Source organism: Argiope bruennichi, chromosome 10, assembly GCF_947563725.1.
Source record: "Argiope bruennichi chromosome 10, qqArgBrue1.1, whole genome shotgun sequence".
In the NCBI taxonomy this organism is placed as follows: Eukaryota; Metazoa; Arthropoda; class Arachnida; order Araneae; family Araneidae; genus Argiope; species Argiope bruennichi.
This window is the reverse complement of record NC_079160.1, coordinates 106,198,284-106,219,342: the sequence shown is the minus strand read 5'-3', so window position 1 is coordinate 106,219,342 and position 21,059 is coordinate 106,198,284. Positions and strand designations below refer to the sequence as shown.

Genomic DNA, 21,059 nt, shown 5'->3' with positions numbered 1-21,059 from the left:
GGAATTTTATTACTACCTTCTGTTACACAAGTATAAAATGGAGCAAGTTAAATGAAAGTATTTACTAAATCTTAAGCAGATTTTATAATATATGACATGATTTACAAAATTTGAAAATTCGTTTTTGGATTTCAATTATCTTTTTAATATTTAGGTGTCTTAGATCCAGTAACTGGCGGTCTTGGTGGTAAGTTGTTCTTTCTAATCGGCATTTATATTCAATTGAAAAATGGTTTTACTTCAATACTTTTCTACCTTTTAAATCTAGATTTTTAGTTAATATTCATTTAGTTATTATTATTGATACGAATCAAAATATGTAATTTAATTAATAATAAAGGATCCTAAAGTTCAGAAAATAACTTGTAGCGGAGAAAATTTTCAAAATCTTACTGATCAGAAAGAGACTAGGAATTTTATTACTACCTTCTGTTACGCAAGTATAAAACGGAGCAAGTTAAATGAAAGTATTTACTAAATCTTAAGCAGATTTTATAATATATGACACAATTTAAAAAAAATTGAAAATTCGTTTTTGGATTTCAATGATCTTTTCAATATTTAGGTGTCTTAGATCCAGTAACTGGCGGTCTTGGTGGTAAGTTGTACTTTCTAATTGGTATTTCTGGTTTAATTTATAGCAGATATAAATTCAAAGTAAAGAAAAAAATGACTCCCTATCTTTTAAATTACGAATAGAATTTATCATTTAAAAAGGGAGTAATCTCTTATTTTTAGACAAATTCAGTTTTCAATAGTTCGATACCTTTTTGTATGAGTTCTGTGTAAAAACATGATCTATTTCATCCGTTAAAATTCTTCTAGAGAAATTTCATTCCAGCATTCACACCATCCTAGAGCATGGATCTCGTTTTCTTCAATACGCATATGCTGAATCTATAGAGTTACTATCATTTTCTAAACGTAGTCTAAATTGTTATTTTCTAACTAATTTCTAAAAATATAAATAAATGGAAAGTAAAAATTTTCACACATTAAGATGCAACGCTTTCAAAACTCGATTTCCAATCTTCGAAATAGAAAGTTCTAACTATTCGATTTAGGAAGGGTTTTTCCCCCTCATGAATAGAGCTGTTATTTTGCAGTGAATGTCTACTTTGAGTTCTATTTCGCCAGTGAAGAAGACTGAATTTCACTAATCAACCCTTACATTGATCTAATCTTAGAGGAACAATTTATGTTATTAAAGAATCACCTCTTCGAATTAGGATTAAAAACATGAATATTGTTTTTTATTATTAAAAAAAGATTTAATAATTATTCATTAATATTAATTATTTTTTTTTGTTTTTGTTTTCAGACACTTTACAGTCATTAAATGGTCCTAACGATGATCCTAATACTGGTAAGATATATATATATATAATGAAATGATATATTCAAAAACACTAGAAATTTTAAAAATAATAAAATAACAATATTCTTGATTTTATTTAATTTTTTGTAATATTTTAAATTTTGTATAAATGTATTCTGTTTTTATAATTTAACTAAACATTTTTGTTAATATTACACAACATGTAATTAGTAATCACAGCTTTAGTTCTCTTTAATTTAAAAACCTGAATAAACCTTATCAAGAAATACAATAAAATGTTTGATTTGGACTATTTATTAGATTATTTTAAATAAATTAATTGTTTTGTATTGTTTAAAAATATCGAAAAGTTTTCCGAGAAAATTTTCTGAAGTTGTTAAATAAAGTGGATTAAAGAATATAAGATAAAAGACAGACTTAATGAAGGATAATTTTCATGTTAAAAAAATTTGCATCGCTTGTTATAGTTGAAAAATTTTTAATAATTATTATTTCTTTATAGTTTTAAGTTTGCATTTGGACATTATCTTGATCTAATCATACTTTTATTTTTTGATCTATTAGGATCTTCAATGGATCTTACGAATGATAAGATTCTTTTTGATCTAAAATGATAGGCATGAATTATAATGGGTTATTTTCCTGTATAAAATGATACATTCAAGAGCCCCGAAAAATTCCCACAAAAAAGACAAATATAATTTTCTTTTTATTTTCTTTTTCAATGCTGCTTTCATAACAGATGTACCTGCATTCATGACTCAAATTAGCAGTTTCGTTAATGTTGTATAACAGACAATCAATAGTTAACACTTCATTTCCCTTTAATTTAAAATTCTAAATAATTATGTCCAGGAAATGTAATAAAAAGTGGATTCTTAAAATTCTTAATAGAAAGAAGTTTAATTTATGTACCCACGATTCTTAAAAGTTTTCAGAAAATATTTTTTGGGAAATGTTTCTCAAATTACTGGGCAAAATAAATAAATAAAAAAAAAACATTTCCAAGAATTCGATTGAAAAATTTCAAGAAATTCCTTGTGGAGAAATACGATTCACCGAAAATTCTTCACAGAATGAAATGGCAACGTAATTCCCAAACAGCAAGAACGTTTTGATAGGACGGAATTCATCATTGTTAAATTTCTTTTCTTCTAAATAAAATGTTTCTCTTTTTTCTGCTCGTCTTACAATATGTGTTTAGTAAGACATAAGCACGTGACATTGAGCAAATATTCTCGTCGAAATTATTCTTTCGTGTCTGAATTTTCCAAATAAAGATTCATTATTTAAAAAGTATGAAAGTAAATAGTTTTTTCTTTTATAAAAGAAACTAAATTTTTAATAATGAAAAACAAAAGATGGAAATTAGACATTTCTTCTTTTAGTATTTGAATACGAGAAGAATTTCGAAATATTTAAACCATGCAAAGTTGTTTTAGAGAAAATGCTGTTATGTTAGAATTCATATAATTTCTAAAAATGATTTTTGTTAATTTTGTTTTTATAAGTTAAGTTTTCGTATAATAATCAAAATATAACTGAACTAGTTTTGTACCTAGGAAAAGCAAACAACAAAGACATTCATTCAAATGATTTAAAGTTCTTGAAAATAAGTTGGAAATATCATATATTTTTGCAAGTATCTTTAGAGATAATAAGTTTTAAGTTAAATTTCACTTTTTAAAAGTTATACACTTTTATGAAACTGAATTGTTTTTGTGCCTTTTATAATATATTATCTAATATAATTATAATTTCATAGATGATGATTGCGGTAAGTGTTTTAATTAAATATGTGATATTCAGTAATTGTTTAAAAAAAGAATGAAATTTATTGAAGAAATTGTTGAAAAGAAATTGTTTTGATACTTTTTTTTAGAAGTAGTTTGCATTTCTTTGATTTCCTAAAATCAAAATAAATAGTCTGCCGACAATATCGAACAGCAGCAAAAAAGAATGAAATGAAAAAAAAAATAATAACAGAACTTTTATTAATTTGTGTATTTACGAGTAGCAATTAATTGTTTTATTTAAAATTCTTGAGATTAAAAAATTTTTAAGAAGGTGCAGTGATGGTTATTCTTTGTTAAGAAACATATTAATCGCATTGTTGCATATTTGTTTAATTTCCTCATTTTTTTTATTTTGATGCATCAATTTCCTCGATTTTATATAATGTTCAAAATTTTACTTTCTTGTACACAAAATAAATGAATCGAGTGAAACATGAAAAAGGAATTTTGCCTCCAAACTTGTTAGATTTCTCTGTTTTAAATTTTCTTGTGTGTGTGTGTGTGATGAAAGCTTATAAGCCAGTTAACAGCGACGCTGCCCGAGCAATTGCTTTGTATCATGGTCATGCTACTGGACTGCGAACCACAAGGTCTCAGGTTCAATCCTCGCCCAATTCAGTCTGCTACATTGGTGACCCGAGCGATGAATCTTCAACCTTCGTACAGCTGTTGTGGCACCATCTACTCACAGCAAACCAAAGTCGTCAGATTTATTTGAAGCAGCAACGCAAAAAGGCCGCAGCAACCCAATGTCGTCAGACTCACTTGACGCAGCAAAGGCATCAGCAACCACACATGCTCGCCATAACGCTTGGCGCTACCCAAATGGGTACATGCGTATTAGAATCAACAGTTAAATACATCACCATTAAACAGCCATATCGTTCGTCTCACTGGAGGGAGAGTCTGTGGTGAAAGCTTATAAGCCAGTTAACAGCTAAGCTACCCAAGCAATTGCTTTTGTATTATGGTCATGTTACTGGATTGCGAACCACAAGATCCCAGGTTCTATCCTCGCTCATCGCAAATTCGCCACAAGCATAATTAAAAAGATGGAAGCATATTCCCTAGACGGTGAATACAATTATTAAATAAAAGACAATTACAGTACACTCCCGATTATCCGCGGAATTGGGTGGCGCGGCCGCCGCGGATAACAAAAATCGCGGATAATCCGAAAAAAAGCTAAAAACGTGTATAGCAAAAAAAGAAAACAGTCATTCCAACTTTGAAAAATCGTTTTATGTACAATAAAACGTAAAATAAACAGTAGGAAATGTTTAACTAAGCTTAATATTTTAGTATATCACTCAAAACTAACGTAAAATGCATTTTGTTAATGAAAACAGAAAAGTGCTTTGTATTTACGAGAGGCGTCAAGGATACACAGAAAAGTTAATGCATATGTATTTTTTCAATACTGTAATGTATTATGTAATTACAAAAGCATAACTGTAAAACTGCACCTTTTTGAAAAAATCAGTCAAAAAAAAAAAAAAAAAAAAAAAACCTTTGTGCGGCAGGCGCGGATAACCCGCCCGCGGATAATCGGGAGTCTACTGTATGTTCATAAATTAAGTACTGAATGCGAACCTTTCACCAAAATTGCAGATTTCTAACAAATGCGCAAGGAAATCTTTTAAATGAAATTTAAAGGATAAATATTTCTCTTGATAGAATATATCTACCCCTCCATTAGTGTGCTTTTAAACATGATATTTCAATTTTCTAGCATTATAGATTATCTTAGCACAAATCTTTCAAATATTTGACTCTCAATCTATTTTTTTCTCCTACGTATGTGTGTGTGTGTGGGGAGGGGAATAATTTAAAATTTCAAAATATTCTAAATAAGTGAATTTGTCAATACGATCTAAACAATAAAAACTTAGATATCTGAATTTTAACTTCATATATTCACCACATAATTTCTTGTTTCGGTACTTACGTATTATCGCAACCAGGTTGGCGCGATTTGTGGCGATTTTGGCGACCCAAGTGTTGATTGCACTCTTCGACGTTACATTTCCAGAAGATTTGCTTTCCAAAATACAGTTTCATTTTATGAGAATTTTTACAAGTACGTTCGTTCGGTATAATTCCATATCCCTGTAACAATTCAACTGCATCTTTTTACTCGCAGGCAGATCCCAAATACCCATAGTTAAAGTATTTCACGGCATTCAATCTAACCAGTAAGCAAAATAATTTCTTTACGAAAAACCACGTATAACACGTAGGGTTGCCGTAAGTAGGGTCGCCAAATTTGGTGATTTATGCGAATTTTGGCCTGGTTGCGTTAATACGTACATAAGTACCCTTTTTAGTACAAATCCTGCGATAAACTGCCAAAAAAGGCAAACCGTTGCCCACTTGGCGATTTGTAAGTTGGAAGTTGAAAATTTTGGCGTAATATGAAAATTGCTAATTAAACATAGGGTTGCAACCATCGTGGTGAAATCTTTGAATCTTAAAGATAATAGATCTTCCCAATCTTGGCGTAACCCTAAAGTCACCAAAAAGACCCATTATCTTGGTGTTCTTATGTAATTATCTAAAAGTTAAAAATAAATGTAAAAGTAAACGAGTACTTCCACCATAAAAATAACTTGTACCTCTGTGGTATTTGTCGATCTATGTATGAATATGCATATTATTGCAATAAATTATGATTGCTACCAAGCAGAAATAAGTAGTATAATAATTTGCTAATAAATAGTTTTAATCTTAGTAAATCCAGCTAAAGAAAACAATAGAAGCCCTAGAGATTAATGATAAATAAATAAACACCGATTTCCTGAAGCACTTAGAAATACTAGATGTCAGAAAACTTTCCTGTTATCCAATCAACTTCTTTCTTTTAAACTGAAGACTATTAATTGCTTGTTTGTAACCGCTTTTAACGCTGCTAATTATTTCGAAGAAGCAACACTATAAGTAATGATTTTGGTTGTACTTGTTTTTTTAATTCTCGGGCATAGATTTTACCAGATCGTAGGATCATGTTCAGAGGCTTATAATGTCAATTTTAAAGTGTCTCTTTCATTTGGAAATCAAATTATGATAAACTTTCTTTCTCAATATATGGATATATCTCGAAGATTTACGATTTCAACGATTTTCATCATCATGTTGTACTTCATGATATCGAGATACAGAATTTACTTAGTTTTGAAATAACGTTTCTGATGCAACTGGATATGAGATTTTTACATTATTATTATTGTTAAAAATCAAAATTTCGATTCAATATGCCAATCTTATTGGATCAAAATGCATACTTAATGATGAAATAAATATGGTTATCTCTACAGTATCATGTAACATATCCTGTCTGACAATGATATTATATTGTATAATTCAACATTTAATAATATTATACAATATTTAGAATTTTGTTTAATATCATACATCATTGTACAATGTATGTATGCATGCTATTAGACAAAAGAATGAATAAATACTAATAACGAATAGAATAAAAGAAAATTTATGTTGGCCCTCTACAGGACAGATCGTCTGCTCTACAACTATGAATATTGGCACATATAAACATCTGAGAAACGTACGAACTGACGACAATGATTTAATTGATTAAAATTAAATAAGATTCCGACATTTTTATTTTTTATCCTCCTCAATAATTGCATTACAAACAAAGTTATTTTTCCACATTTTTAGAAGTTGAAAAAATTATTGCTGTTTATAACATTTTAATTGTCTTGTAAGGTTTACCTAAAGTTTGACAATTTAAAAAAAGTATTTTGTTTATGATTTAAAAAAAATACTTCCTTGTTTCACCGAAATTAAAACTATTTTCATTGTTTCCATCTAATATTATAAGTAATGTCGAATTGAAAGCGGATGAAAAATTATTCTTCTTACTATGCTGTTTTTAATTTATTTAAGGAATAATGGAAAATTGAGTTAATATTCTCTATAAAAATAATTTATTATACTGAAATTGATTATATATTATAATTATAATAATTTATTACATTGACTATTTAGTATACACTGTAAATGTACATTTTCAATTTTATTTTTCATTCAATTTATTTTTTAATTTTTTGACTATTTGCTTAAACCTTATTTATAAATGGTGTAAATCATCATTAAAATCTTCTACTTATAATTGAACCAAATTTTTAATAATTATGAATAATTTGTTGAGCAGAGGACTAGCAAATTCATACATAATTATTATTATTATCAGAAATTACAATGAAATTTTCAACTTTAAAATTATTTTTAATGAAGAATCGATTAAATCTTATTTTTAGATGAATTCAGCCCTGATGGTAAGTTTGTATCTTTGTTTCTAGTGATTTATTTATTAAATATAAGAAATAAAAAATATATCAAACAAAAAAATGGTAATTTTATTTAAAAATAAAAAAAAGTTCCCTTTCATAAACAGATATAAACAATAATTTATATAAAATTAAAATAAAACTATTAAAATTTCTTGATAAAATGGAAATTTTGGATAAACGTATTATAAACGAATTTTCTAGCTGTTAGCTATGCAGCTGAATTTATATTATAAGCTGAGCTATTTTTAACAGATCCTTTTTAAAAATATTTTGAATGAGTTTGTAAAATTTATGATTAAATTCAAATCTAAAATAATATTGTGTTTTTAAATTTTTTTTAAAATTATTTCACCGTGTATTTGAAAGCTCAATGATTGAATTTACATTGGTGTTATTTATACAGCTGTTTTTCATTTGAATATATGTAATATATTTGAATGCCCAATGATTCTCCATAAAATAAGCTATATTTAAATAAGAAATCGAAATAAAACTTATTTTATGGAGAAACGTGTTTAACATATTTATCACGATATGCTATAAAAACTTGAAATGGACAACTCTCAGTTAAAAGTTAAAAAGTAATTAATCAATAAATGTAAATGGAAAAAATAAATTGTAAACATATTTTAGATGAATTAATTTCAAAAAACTTAAATTATTTATAATTTACATTTATTAAACTAATAACATTTTAAGTAAGGTCTCTACTTAAATTTTAGGGTAATATAACAACAAGCTTTCTAAAGGCTTACTTAAACTCTAATGAGAGATGATTAAATTGTGTTTTATTTTTAAAGTATCAGAGAACAATCATCAATAATCAATTATGGAACAATGATTTCACGACGAACACTTGATCAAACCCAGAAGTAATAAGTGCAGTTTGTCCTGCAGAATGTCAATAAAATCATATTATTTGTGATAAAATATATATTGAATTAATTAATTTTAAAAAGAGTTTAAACACTAATACTTAAAAATGCTTAATATATTAAACACGAATAATAATACTTTTTAGACGGATACAATAACGGTGATAAATTACTCTTTTTTCTAAGTATTTATTATGAATTATAAATCAACAAAATAAATTTAAAACAATGAAACTAAAAATATGATTTTTGCTGAAAATAATAGATATTTACACGATATAGTATGCAAAACTAATAAATTTAATAAAAAGAAATTAAAAAAATAATTTTCATGATGAAATGAGAATTTTGGATAAACTTAATATCGTTAAATTTTCGAACTATTAAACGAGCTGAATTATCGGCAATTCCTTAAAAAAACCAAAATTGCATTTATTTCGATTTATTTATTCTTTATTTATTAAACACTTTCTTTATTATTATTCAAAAATAATATTTTAGTTCTTAACCTGATTTTATTTAACATTATGATTAACATATTCTTTAGGTTATAAAACTCTGTAAAGAGCAGCATATCTCAGCAATTTAAAATAATATTAAGGAGAAAATAATAAACCCTAGTAGAAAAATTGAGTACCTAGTAAAAACCCTAGTATTTATTTTATTATTAAACAGTCTCGAAGACTTGTATTTCTTATAACAAATACAAAACATTTATCAACTTGGTGGTCCTTAAATTGTACTCTTTCTTTTAATTTAAGAAGATAAAGATTTTCTGAATATTTGCTTACACTTTTAAGATCATAAATGCTGAAAGTTAATTTTATATTTTAAATTGAAAATTTTACATAAATACTGAAATAATTACCTCAAAACGGACACTTTCATTCAAAAATTCAAAGCTGGATCAATTATGAAATGATACTTAAAGTATATCAACTAAAGTAGCAAAACGCAGAACACGTAGAAATACTTTTGTTATTAGAGATTAAAATGAACCATTCAGATTCAGAAGAATATTCATATGAATTTATTAATTTTTTTAGATGGATATAATAGTGATGGTAAGCTGTTCTTTTTATTTTTAAGTGATTTATTTATTAAAAATAAATTTATAAAATGAATTTATATCAAACAAAATATAAAAGGGCTTCCTTATAAAAAATAAAAGCGTGCATTAGTATATAGATATAAAAAGAATTTTGTATAAAAATATTCATTTTTAACAAAAATGGAAATTTGAGATGAACGAAATATAAGTGAATCTTATTTTTAATAATATGGAGATTGATTTTATGCCTGAGCCTTTAACTTTAATAGAATTTTTTTTATAAGAATCATTAAATTTCTTTTTGTAGGTCAAAACAATAATGACGGTAAGTTATTTTATTATTTTTAATTGTTTACTGTTTAAACATGAGTTTATAGTATAAATTTAAATCAATCAAATTGAAAATTGTTTTTCTAAACAGTTTCAACATTTTAAAATTTTAAACAGTTACACTAAAAACAGTTTAAAATTAGAGGTAAAAATTTTGATGAAGCACATTACCGTTGAATTTAGTGACTAACAATTTAAAGAAGAGTTTCTTTTGACAAACATCTAATTTTATAAGGATTTTTTTCTGAAAAATAGATTAATTTTTATTTTTTTAGATTTAAACAATAATGTCGGTAAGTTATTCTTATCTTTTTTTATTTATTCCTTATTGGATGTAAATTAATGTAATCAAAATTTAATAAAGTTAGAATGGACTTTTTACTCGAAAATACATGTGGTCTATTTAATATATAAAAAAGAATTTCTTTATTTGTTCGTACCTTATGTGCTGCCGTACCGTTCAAATGATTGCGATGAAGTTTGGTCAACTTATTGCTTACACCTGTACGGTTATAGGCATAGTACAGTTATCATATCTAATAAATAAAAATGATTTTTTTTTTACCTTTTCTGCTGTTTGTACTTTTTCAACTAATTGCGATGGAACTTGGTCAACTTATTGTTTGCACCTGCGGGAAGGACATATTTTAAAATTGACAATTGATAAAAAACAAACAGTGAACGGCAAACAGCACATCTCATATATCAAATCAAATCAAATTATTATGATTGATTCCAATCAATGTGAGTGGAATGAAATCTAAAATATTTAGTGAAAGCGCTGATTTTTTTTCTTCTCATCAATGAATAGTTATCTACACAGGATGTTGTCATTCATCATGCACAATATTTTGTCTGCGACAAACCTCACATATTATTCAAATTTTATCTCAAATCTCATAGAAAATAGAATTATTATTACCAATGGCGATCAAATTAAGTTATACGAAATGGAAATTTTCCAGTACAAACAGTAATTTTTTTATTTATTCAGTGAATCGACAAACAATATTTCGGTTATACAATTGTATATCGCGTTGATTGCTTTGACAAAAAACATGTCCCCAAACGTTCGTCACTTAATAGATATACCAACGCAGCAAGTAGAAATAAGCCAATTTGAGTTCCCCTAACAAACGAGGAACTACAAGCGAACAATAAAAGAGATCGTTTGCGAACTGCAATTTCATATGCTTCAGAATCTCAAAATCAACATGCGGCACTAATCGAAAGAAATGTGCATATGCTACCTGATCACGCGCATCAGAATTAAAAGGTCCACATGAGGCAAGAATCGAGGCAACTATTCTTAACGAAAAGTCTATTGGAGAAGATGTGCTCTTCCACGCATTCATATTATTCTCACCGACATACCTTTGGATTTCAAACAACTGCAGTTTTTCATTCGACTTGCATTCTCGATGGCCATCAACAAGGAGAAAGGCCAATCACTTCAAGTGTGAGGATTGAATCTAGAAAATCCATGTTTTTCACATATGCCAGTTGTATGTTGGATGTTCACGAGTCGGACAGCCAAGAAATTTATTTATTTTTGCTGAAGATGGAAAAACAAAAAACATTGTCAACTCTAAAGCACTTGAATAACGAAGTAAAAAAAATATATTACTTGTACTTCTGTTTTATATACCATTCAATTTCAATGAATGCATTCATTGCCGATAAGAAAATAAATATCAGTCTTTCTATCATTCCTAATTAAGCAAGACAGCTATTTTAAATTTTAAGCAATATTTCCATAATTATTTCTTTTGCGGAAGCAGCGCTCCGAGTACCAGCTAGTAAATAATAAAACCGAGTCTTTTGCATAAAAAAAGACACCAAGATATTAAAGTTGTCATGCAATAATGGAAACTGTGATGAATAGAATTATTATTAAATTTTGTAATGATAATTTAAAAAAGAATTTACTTCGTTAAGTATTCAATTTTACAGGAATTATTTCTTATAAATAGATTAATTCTTATGTTTTTTAGTTTTGAACAATGAGGATGGTAAGCAACTTTTTTCTTTTTTTCTCTTTTACGTATTAAAAACAAATATTTTTCGCTAAAAAACTGAGCTAAGTTTAGCTTAGTTATATTAACGTCCCTTTTGAAGCAATACTAGGGCTATTTCGGGAAGGACCTCGTAATTTTGAGCCACGGTCAGATGACGAGGACGACACCGGAGCTGGCACCCCCCTCTCCACACCACACCAGCGGGTGGACGTTTGGTCAGGACGGATTTAACGTCCAACTGACCCCCTTACACGACGGTTCTTCGGAGTAATCGGGTCTCGAACCTGAAACCCTCCAGTTCCGAAGTCGAGACCTTACCACCAGGCCACCGCAGCTTCAAAAAACTCAGCTTGTAGATAGATAAAGCTAGCATTTTGCATAAAATGATACCAAATAATTAACGTTTTAGTATTAGAATGAACATTTTGAATGAACGAATTATCGTTCAATTTTGTAACTGAATATTATAAAAATTTCTGATTTTCAATATTTCAAATTTAGAAACTTTTTTTAGGGAGATTTGTTTAAATACTTCGCTTTAGATCAAAACAATGATCATGTTGAGTTATTCTTTACATTTTTCGCGATTTAATGTTAAAAAAACAAATATATAATATTAACTTAATCAATCAAAATGTGGAATTTTTTCAAAACTTATGAATTCGTAAATAAAAAAAAACATTATTTGAAGAAAAAGATATTTAAAATTATAACTTTAGTAATGAAATGTAATTTTTAATCAAATGAAACAAATATTTTTTATTCTTGAAGAAGACATTAATTCTTGAAGCACTCAACTTTATAATAATTTTTCTGAAGAAAGTGATTAATTCTTTGTTTTCAAGTCGATACAATAATGGTGGCAAGTTATTCTAAGCATTCTTAAAGGCTTATTTCCTAAGTGTAAATATGTAATATAAGCTTAAATTAATCAAACTGAAAATTGATTTTTTTTCAAAAGTTATTGAATTCGTAAATAAATAAAATGTATATTTTCAGACAAAAAAACATTTAAAAATTATAATTTCGGTAATAAAATGCAAGTTTTGACCAAATGAAAGAAATATTTTTTATCCTTGAAGAAGACATGACTTCTTAAAGCATTCAACTTTAGAATAATTTTTTGAAGAAAGTGATTAATTCTTTGTTTCCAAGTCGATACAATAATGGTGGCAAGGTATTCTCAGCATTCTTAAAGGCTTATTTCCTAAGCGTAAATATGTAATATAAGCTTAAATTAATCAAACTGAAAATTGATTTTTTTTCAAAAGTTATTGAATTCGTAAATAAATAAAATGTATATTTTCAGACAAAAAAACATTTAAAAATTATAATTTCGGTAATAAAATGCAAGTTTTGAGCAAATGAAAGAAATATTTTTTATCCTTGAAGAAGACATGACTTCTTAAAGCATTCAACTTTAGAATAATTTTTTGAAGAAAGTGATTAATTCTTTGTTTCCAAGTCGATACAATAATGGTGGCAAGGTATTCTCAGCATTCTTAAAGGCTTATTTCCTAAGCGTAAATATGTAATATAAGCTTAAATTAATCAAACTGAAAATTGATTTTTTTTCAAAAGTTATTGAATTCGTAAATAAATAAAATGTATATTTTCAGACAAAAAAACATTTAAAAATTATAATTTCGGTAATAAAATGCAAGTTTTGACCAAATGAAAGAAATATTTTTTATCCTTGAAGAAGACATGACTTCTTAAAGCATTCAACTTTAGAATAATTTTTTTGAAGAAAGTGATTAATTCTTTGTTTTCAAGTCGATACAATAATGGTGGCAAGGTATTCTCAGCATTCTTAAAGGCTTATTTCCTAAGCGTAAATATGTAATATAAGCTTAAATTAATCAAACTGAAAATTGATTTTTTTTCAAAAGTTATTGAATTCGTAAATAAATAAAATGTATATTTTCAGACAAAAAAACATTTAAAAATTATAATTTCGGTAATAAAATGCAAGTTTTGACCAAATGAAAGAAATATTTTTTATCCTTGAAGAAGACATTACTTCTTAAAGCATTCAACTTTACAATAATTTTTTGAAGAAAGTGATTAATTCTTTATTTCCAAGTCGATACAATAATGGTGGCAAGTTATTCTAAGCATTCTTAATGGCTTACTTCTTAAATGTAAATATGTAATATAAACTTAAATCAATCAAATTGAAAATTAACTTTTGTTTCTAACATTTTTCAGCTTTGGGCTTGTAACAGACAAAACAAATACTATATTTAAAAAGACATGAAAAATTTATAATTTTTATATAGAAATGAAAATTTTGGACGAGTGGAATATCACTAGATTTTTGAAGTTACAAATTAAAAAAAAAAAAAAAAAAAAAAAAAAGACCTTTTCTCTTTAAGTACTCAAATCACATGAGTTTTTGTTCTTATTTTGTTCCTTGTTGAGTTTTTGTTTCCTAAAAATTATTTAAATTTCTTTTTTTAGATGGAAACGATGATGATGGTAAGGTTTCTTTTCAATTCTTAGCAATTTATTAAATAAATGCAAGTTAGCAAAATATAATAAGCCAATAAAATAAAAAATTGAATTTTTTTATTAAAAGGTAATTTAAATTTCAGCTCGTAAGGATATAAACCAAATGTTTATATAAAAATATTTTAAAACACTAATTTTTATGTTGAAATTAAAATTTTAATGAAAAGAAATGCGGTTAAATTTTTTAACCGATATTTTACAAAACTTCTTTTCTACAGAAGATTTCATTCATAAGCATTAATTAAATTTTATTCTTTATGTTAAAATAATAATTATGGTGAATTGTTCTCTACATTCTTGAGATTTTGCTTTTTAAATGTAAATTAATAAAAAAAATGAAACCTATGATCGCAAATTTCACGTTATCATGTGAGAACATTATTATTTTTGAAGTCATTATATATATATATATATATATATATATATATATATATAATGATAATTTTTTTGAAGCTTGAACAATTTGTTTCGTACACATTTTGAGACTTCAAAAACTTCAAACCAAAACAGCATCATGTTCTCACATAATAACAATTTAAATCGAAAAAACAAAAAATAGGAATTTTTTTTAAATTGAAGCTCGTAAATAGGAAAAAAATATTTTTATAAAAAAGGAAAAAAATCTTAATTTTCATGTTGAAATTAAACTTGCGAACAATTAACATATCGTTGAATTAAATAGCTGATAGTTTAAAGAAGACGTTTCTTTTTTAGTCATTTAAATTATGTGTATTGTATTTTTTCATAAAATTTATTTAAACCATTTTTTTCAGGTGATAAAAATAATGATGGTAAGTAATTTTTTCAGTCTGTTTTATTTGTTAAATGTAAATTAACATATTAAAAAAATTGACTATTCGTTAAAAAAATGATTATTGAGGTTGTAAATAGATGAAACAGGTGTCCACTGGTAATAACCGTTCCCATTTACATCATGCGAGATATGTATAACATTATGTAATTCTTATGCAAAGCAATTCTACGAAATATTGCGGTTAATTTACACATCTGTCAAGAATATCCGTTGATGTTTGAGAATATGATGTTATGAAGCTGGTGATGGATGATATAACAGATTCCTAAATAAATCTACTTAAAATAAAATCTTCCATTCGATATTTCCTGTAAACGTGTTGCAAATTCCTCTAGAATAAGGTTATGGTGAAGTTGAATTCTTCAGGAAAAAATTCTGAAAGAGAGATATTTTCATGGTGACGGAGTTAAAAACAGTCATATATTAGTGAGTAGCAATGGTAAAGTTTTCCAACTTTCCGTTATGTAAATGAAATTCAGACCATATTTTTCCAAAATATGTGTCTTATTATGATCATAATATATATAAAAAACACACAAAAATTTCGTAATGACGGAGTTAAAAATAATTATTTATTGGTGAGAAACAACGGTAAAATTTCTGGGCTTTAAGTTGTGTAAATGAATTTCAGCTGATATTCTTCCAAAATATGCGTCTCATTATGATCATAATGTATATTAAAAATACACACAATTTCACCTTGAAAGAGTTAAAAATAGTTATATATTAGTTAGCAGCAACTGTAAAATTTTCTAATTTTCAGTTGTGTAAATGAAAGTCAGATGATATTTTTCCAAAATATGTGTCTTATTATGATCATAGTATATATAAAAAAAACACAAAAATTTCTTAATGACGGAGTTAAAAATAGTTATTTATTAGTGAGAAACAACGGTGAAATTTCCCGGCTTTAAGTTGTGTAAATGAATTTCAGCTGATATTCTTCCAAAATATGTGTCTTATGATGATCATAATATATACTAAAAATACACACAATTTCACGCTGACGGTGTTAAAAATAGTTACATACAAGTGTAGAGCAACTGTAAAATTTTCCAATTTTCTTTTGTGTAAACGAAAATCAGCTGATATTCTCCCAAAATATGCGACTCATTATAATCATAACATATATTAAAAACACAATTTATGATTTATATAATTAAATTTAGTGATTTATTTATCAAAATAGTAATCTATGAGAATTAGAATTACATCTACTTGTATGAACCAATTTTTTTGTGTGCACGACAAATTTCCAAAATGTGAAAAAATATATTTATATATTTAACTGAAGAATTTAATAGCAAAAGAGCTTAACGATAGTTATATTTTAGCGTAAATCCCAGATATCGCCAAGATTGCTAAACATTCCTGCTTTCAACAGCTATACCAATTCTAAAAGCCAATTCCTGAAGATTATCCATCCTTTATAACCTGGCGAAGTGAGGGACTAAAATTTCTGGAAATTTTTCAGTATTTCATGAACATAGTTACACTAAGTGTCAAGATATAGAATTTTCCAAAATAAGCATTTGACACCAAATTTAATCACTAAATCTCTAAAAAACTCGCCAATTCAAACTTGTCGCTACAGTATTATAGAATAATATCCGAGAATCATTCTGACCGTTCCGGTAAATTTGGCTGTTAATATAGCTGATCTTTTTAGTGAAGAGAAGATGCAAATAGATTTGGGACAGATGATGAAGGTGCGTTTTTTAAGGTCGCGGTGGTCTTGGCTTTGGAAGTGGAGGTCATCAGGTTCAAAACCCGATTCCAAGGAAGAGCCGTCGCATAAGTAAGTCTGGGGCACGCTAAATCCGTTGAAGTCAAACGCCCTCCAGTTGGTACGGTGTAGAAGTTTAGAAAGGGGGTGCTAACTCAGGTGACGTCCTCGTCATCTGACCGCGGTTCAAAATTACAGGTCCGTCTCCAAGTAGTCCTGGTGTTGCTTTAAAACGGGACGTTACTGAACTAAACTAAACAAATCTTTTTTGCTGATACCAAACGGTGTCTTTGTAGTTATCTAAGATATTGTAAAAATTCCCTAGCATTTCTAGATCATTTTATTCATAGCGTGGTGGAAGTCACAGAGTTACCGAAAGTCATACCGAAAAACAGTGTTGTCCTTTTATGATATCTATTGTTTGCCCATAAAGCATAGTTTATTGTGGATAACGAACTTTTTTACTAAACCATTTGGAAATGCTTTATAGTAAATTAGTGACATTATTACTATGAACACGTAAAAAAGCTAAAAAATTTCATGCAAATATATAGCAGTTTCACTCTTGCGATGGCGCCAAAATTTCCAGAATCGGCGAATTTTGGCACATATTTCTTCTATTTCAGAATACAAATTCCTATTGCTTTCAAAAGTTCGAGAATTAAATTTGATATAATTTTGCTTAATAATTTTACCTCTGATAGCCTCCAAACGTAGATAGTCATTTTATTAAGCCTTAATACAATTAAATTAGTCATTCATTAATCGTTCTTAAGTTAGTCATTCGTTTATAGTAAACATTTTCATAAGTTGGATAAATTCAAACGTGATTTCTTCGCGTTTTGAATAAAATAAAGATTTTGAATGCCATAAAATTCATATTATTTTGCACTGCAATGAAAATGAATGCTATTTCCTTTACATCTGCAAAAGTTCTAAATATGTAATCCACTTCATTGGAATTAATGTTCCATTCCAACATTTTCTAAATTATTTACTATACCTTATTAAACCTTTATTAAAACCATTATTTGCTATATCTCAAAATATAAATAATTATTTTATTACTTCTTGATGAAATTATGTTTTCTAAATTGTTCATTCGCTTGTAATAAACATTTTCATAAGTTGGATAAAATGAAATGCGATTTCTTCGCATTTTGAATTAAGTAAAGAATTTGAATGCCATAACAATTCATATTACTTTGCATCACAAACAAACAAACAAACAAAAAGAATAATATAGCATTCACATCCGCAACCATTCTAAAATTGTAATTCACTTAATTGGAATTAATTTTCCATTCCAGCATTTTCTAAAATGTTTACCATACCTTATTAAACCTTTGTTAAAACCAATATTTGCTAGACCTCCAAATATAAATAATTATTTTATTACTTCTAAAGGAAACTATTTTAATAAATTTTTCATTCGCTTGTAATAAACATTTTCATAAGTTGGATAAAATGGAACGTGATTTCTTCTCATTTTGAATTAAATAAGGAATTTGGAATGCCATAATATTTTTCTTACTTTGCATCACAATGAAAATGAATGCTATATCATTCGCACTCGCAGTAATCTGTAATCTACTTAACTTAAATTAATTTTTCATTTCATTATTTTCTAAATTTGTAGGGAAACAATGATTGCTTAATAAACATGCGTTAAGATACCATATGGTGCACACTAACAAAACTAATAAGGATCAAAAATTCATATGTTGTAGAATTAACTTTATGGACTTTTTTTCTATTTCTATAAAAAAACACATTATGTTTTGAAACGAATCCACATATAATCAGATCCAATTTTTCGAGTTTTTCCAAATAATATATTTTTTTAAAACTTTGAAAATGGGATCACTTAATGTGTTTGATACTAATGCAAACACATGTATGACCGTAAGTATTTATGTTTTCATATCACTAAAGCAAGAGAGTAAATCTCTATAGTTCATAGTTAAGTGAAAATACTCTGCTTTATAGTTAAGATTTATGTATTCACTCTAACACTATTTTATATTTTGCAGATGAAATTATGAAAGGTAAAGGATTTTTCAGTGTTTTTTATAAACTTATCTATAAAGATTCTAAATAGGAAAAATGGCTTTAGCTTAACTACTTTAAATAAATCTGTATTTTAAATTATTTTTTCCTGTCTAAGCATTAATTTTCAAAGTAAAATAAAATATTCGTTTAAAGAAACTAATATGATTTTGCTGTTTTTTTAACTTGATTATGAAGTGTAAAATAAAAAGTTTTTATTATAGAGGTAGTTAGAATTCGAAAGTTAGTAAAAATAAAAAATGTACATAGTTACTAGTTATCTCTTTTAAATAATTAAAGATTCTAGGTTGACACTAAAAACTCATCGATGCGTAACACAAAATAAAAAAGTTGAAAGAGGAAATATACGTTGAACTGCAGTGAGATTCTATAGTTGTTATACAATTAGCTGGGGACATTTATAAAATATTACAATTATTATGCTGTTGTTGTTTCTTATGTCATAGACAAGCCCGCTCAAAAGGTCAATGATTTTAAATGTCTCAGGTTTTAGCGCCATCTAGGGTCAAGAGTACGACTTAGCTACTCATGCGTCACGGCCCTTTTTACGGGGTGAACTTCATTTCTGCATTTCATTTACTCAATCGAAAATTAGACCTGAATCAGAGAACGATCACCTCTGAACCAGAATCCTCAGTGGTATTGTCTCCACTTGGAGCATTTTTTGACCTTGACGTGCACCAGCCATCTTATACACAAAGAGTCTTTTGCTGGCGGGATGTGAGTTCAACGCCCTACAAACCAGACTATCCAGCATTATTTTGAATAAATAGAAAACGATTGCATTTTTTGAATAACTTAAGCTTGATTTTATGATGCAATTTAAATATGTAACAATTTTTTATAGAAAATTAGTTGAAGAGTTTAGGTTATTACTTTCTTGTTTACAAAATACAGAGAAAGTACTGCAATTGCAAGAAATTCAAACCTGAGATTTTGATGAATCTCCATTTTTCACGAATCCCCTTGGGCTCGAAATACACAATTTTTTGTATTATGTCTGTCTGTCTACCTGTGAACACGATACATCAAAAACGCTTTGGGACAGAACGCATGAAATTTGGTATATAGACTTAAGATCGAATTTGCAGATATCTTTTAAATTTTGGAATGGAATCTATCCACGCTAGCTCTGTCTATTGATAGATAGAAGTTTAGCAGTTTGAGTACAAGTGAACTCATTAACTACAAATTGCAAAGAGTTGGTAGATAAAATGGTACTTTTCCATTAGCCGGGCGCAAATGTCGCCAATTGTGAACCAAACGCGAATTTGGCGGAATTCTACATTATTTGGCGATTTTTCTCTTGCGCCCGGCTAACGGATTATGAACCAAACGCGAATATGGCGTAAGGAATTTGGAGGAATCCTACATTATTTGGCGATTTTTCGCTTGCGTCCAGCTAATGGAAAAGTACTGATAAAATTGTATATACATATTTGGCATCTAAAATATAGATACTTACCAAATTTTGAATCAAATCCGTAAACAGTTTGACCTTTCGTTAGTTTCCCATGCATTAATTGAATTCGGTATTCGATTTTTTTTTACTACGCACCTAGTTTCACGTCAAAGTTTGTTTATTATCGGTCAGAAAAAAAGATGTCCAAAATAATTATTTTCACGAGTGCAGTAATTACTTGAACGAATACAAAATAATTATTTGCACAAAAATCAATAAAAATGCAAAGATTTGTATTTTGCTACTATTGTTCCTTAACAATATGCAAGGCATTCGCGGCACTATCCAAGGTCACTGTGCCAGAAATGAGGGCTTTTATTGGTGAATATTCGAGAAAGTTTCCGAGTGACCACTCCCGATGGTTTATATTTAAATTAACGTCATTAAAATTCTTAAAAATATTTTGTTTTCCATCTCAAAATTTGATGAAAAAATGAACATTAGGAACATTTAAATTATTACCATCCAAAATAACTGATCCAAACAAACTAAATGAATGCAATGAAATTCGGTTAATTACATCAAAATCTCGGTTAAAAGCAAATTATCGGTTAAAGCATTAGAAACATTTAAAGCTTGCAGATTCATTGAGAAGAAATTTAGTTATTATTTTATATAACGTCTTAGAAACTACGAAATTTTTGGTATCAATGAAAATCTAAATAATTAGTAAAATACTAGTTCGAAATAGCATCGAGAAAGAATAAAATATTTAATACTTGCAGATTCATACGCACGGAGTTCAGGT

General features: G+C 27.5%; 1 protein-coding gene and 1 long non-coding RNA gene across 2 annotated transcripts in view; both read left to right on the top strand.

Annotated features, from left to right (window-relative positions):
- Positions 1-21,059, top strand: part of LOC129987698 (uncharacterized) — a 145,236-nt gene that overhangs the window by 38,846 nt on the left and 85,331 nt on the right. The window contains exons 22-23 of the mRNA XM_056095648.1: positions 155-187; positions 566-598. Of these exons, the coding sequence (XP_055951623.1) occupies positions 155-187; positions 566-598 (66 nt within the window). The remainder of the gene's footprint in view (positions 1-154; positions 188-565; positions 599-21,059) is intronic.
- LOC129988763 (uncharacterized) lies at positions 7,423-15,029 on the top strand. The gene is made up of 7 exons (XR_008785684.1): positions 7,423-7,436; positions 9,373-9,390; positions 9,685-9,702; positions 9,983-10,000; positions 11,702-11,719; positions 14,189-14,206; positions 15,013-15,029. It is a non-coding gene; the product is annotated as an uncharacterized LOC129988763 (long non-coding RNA).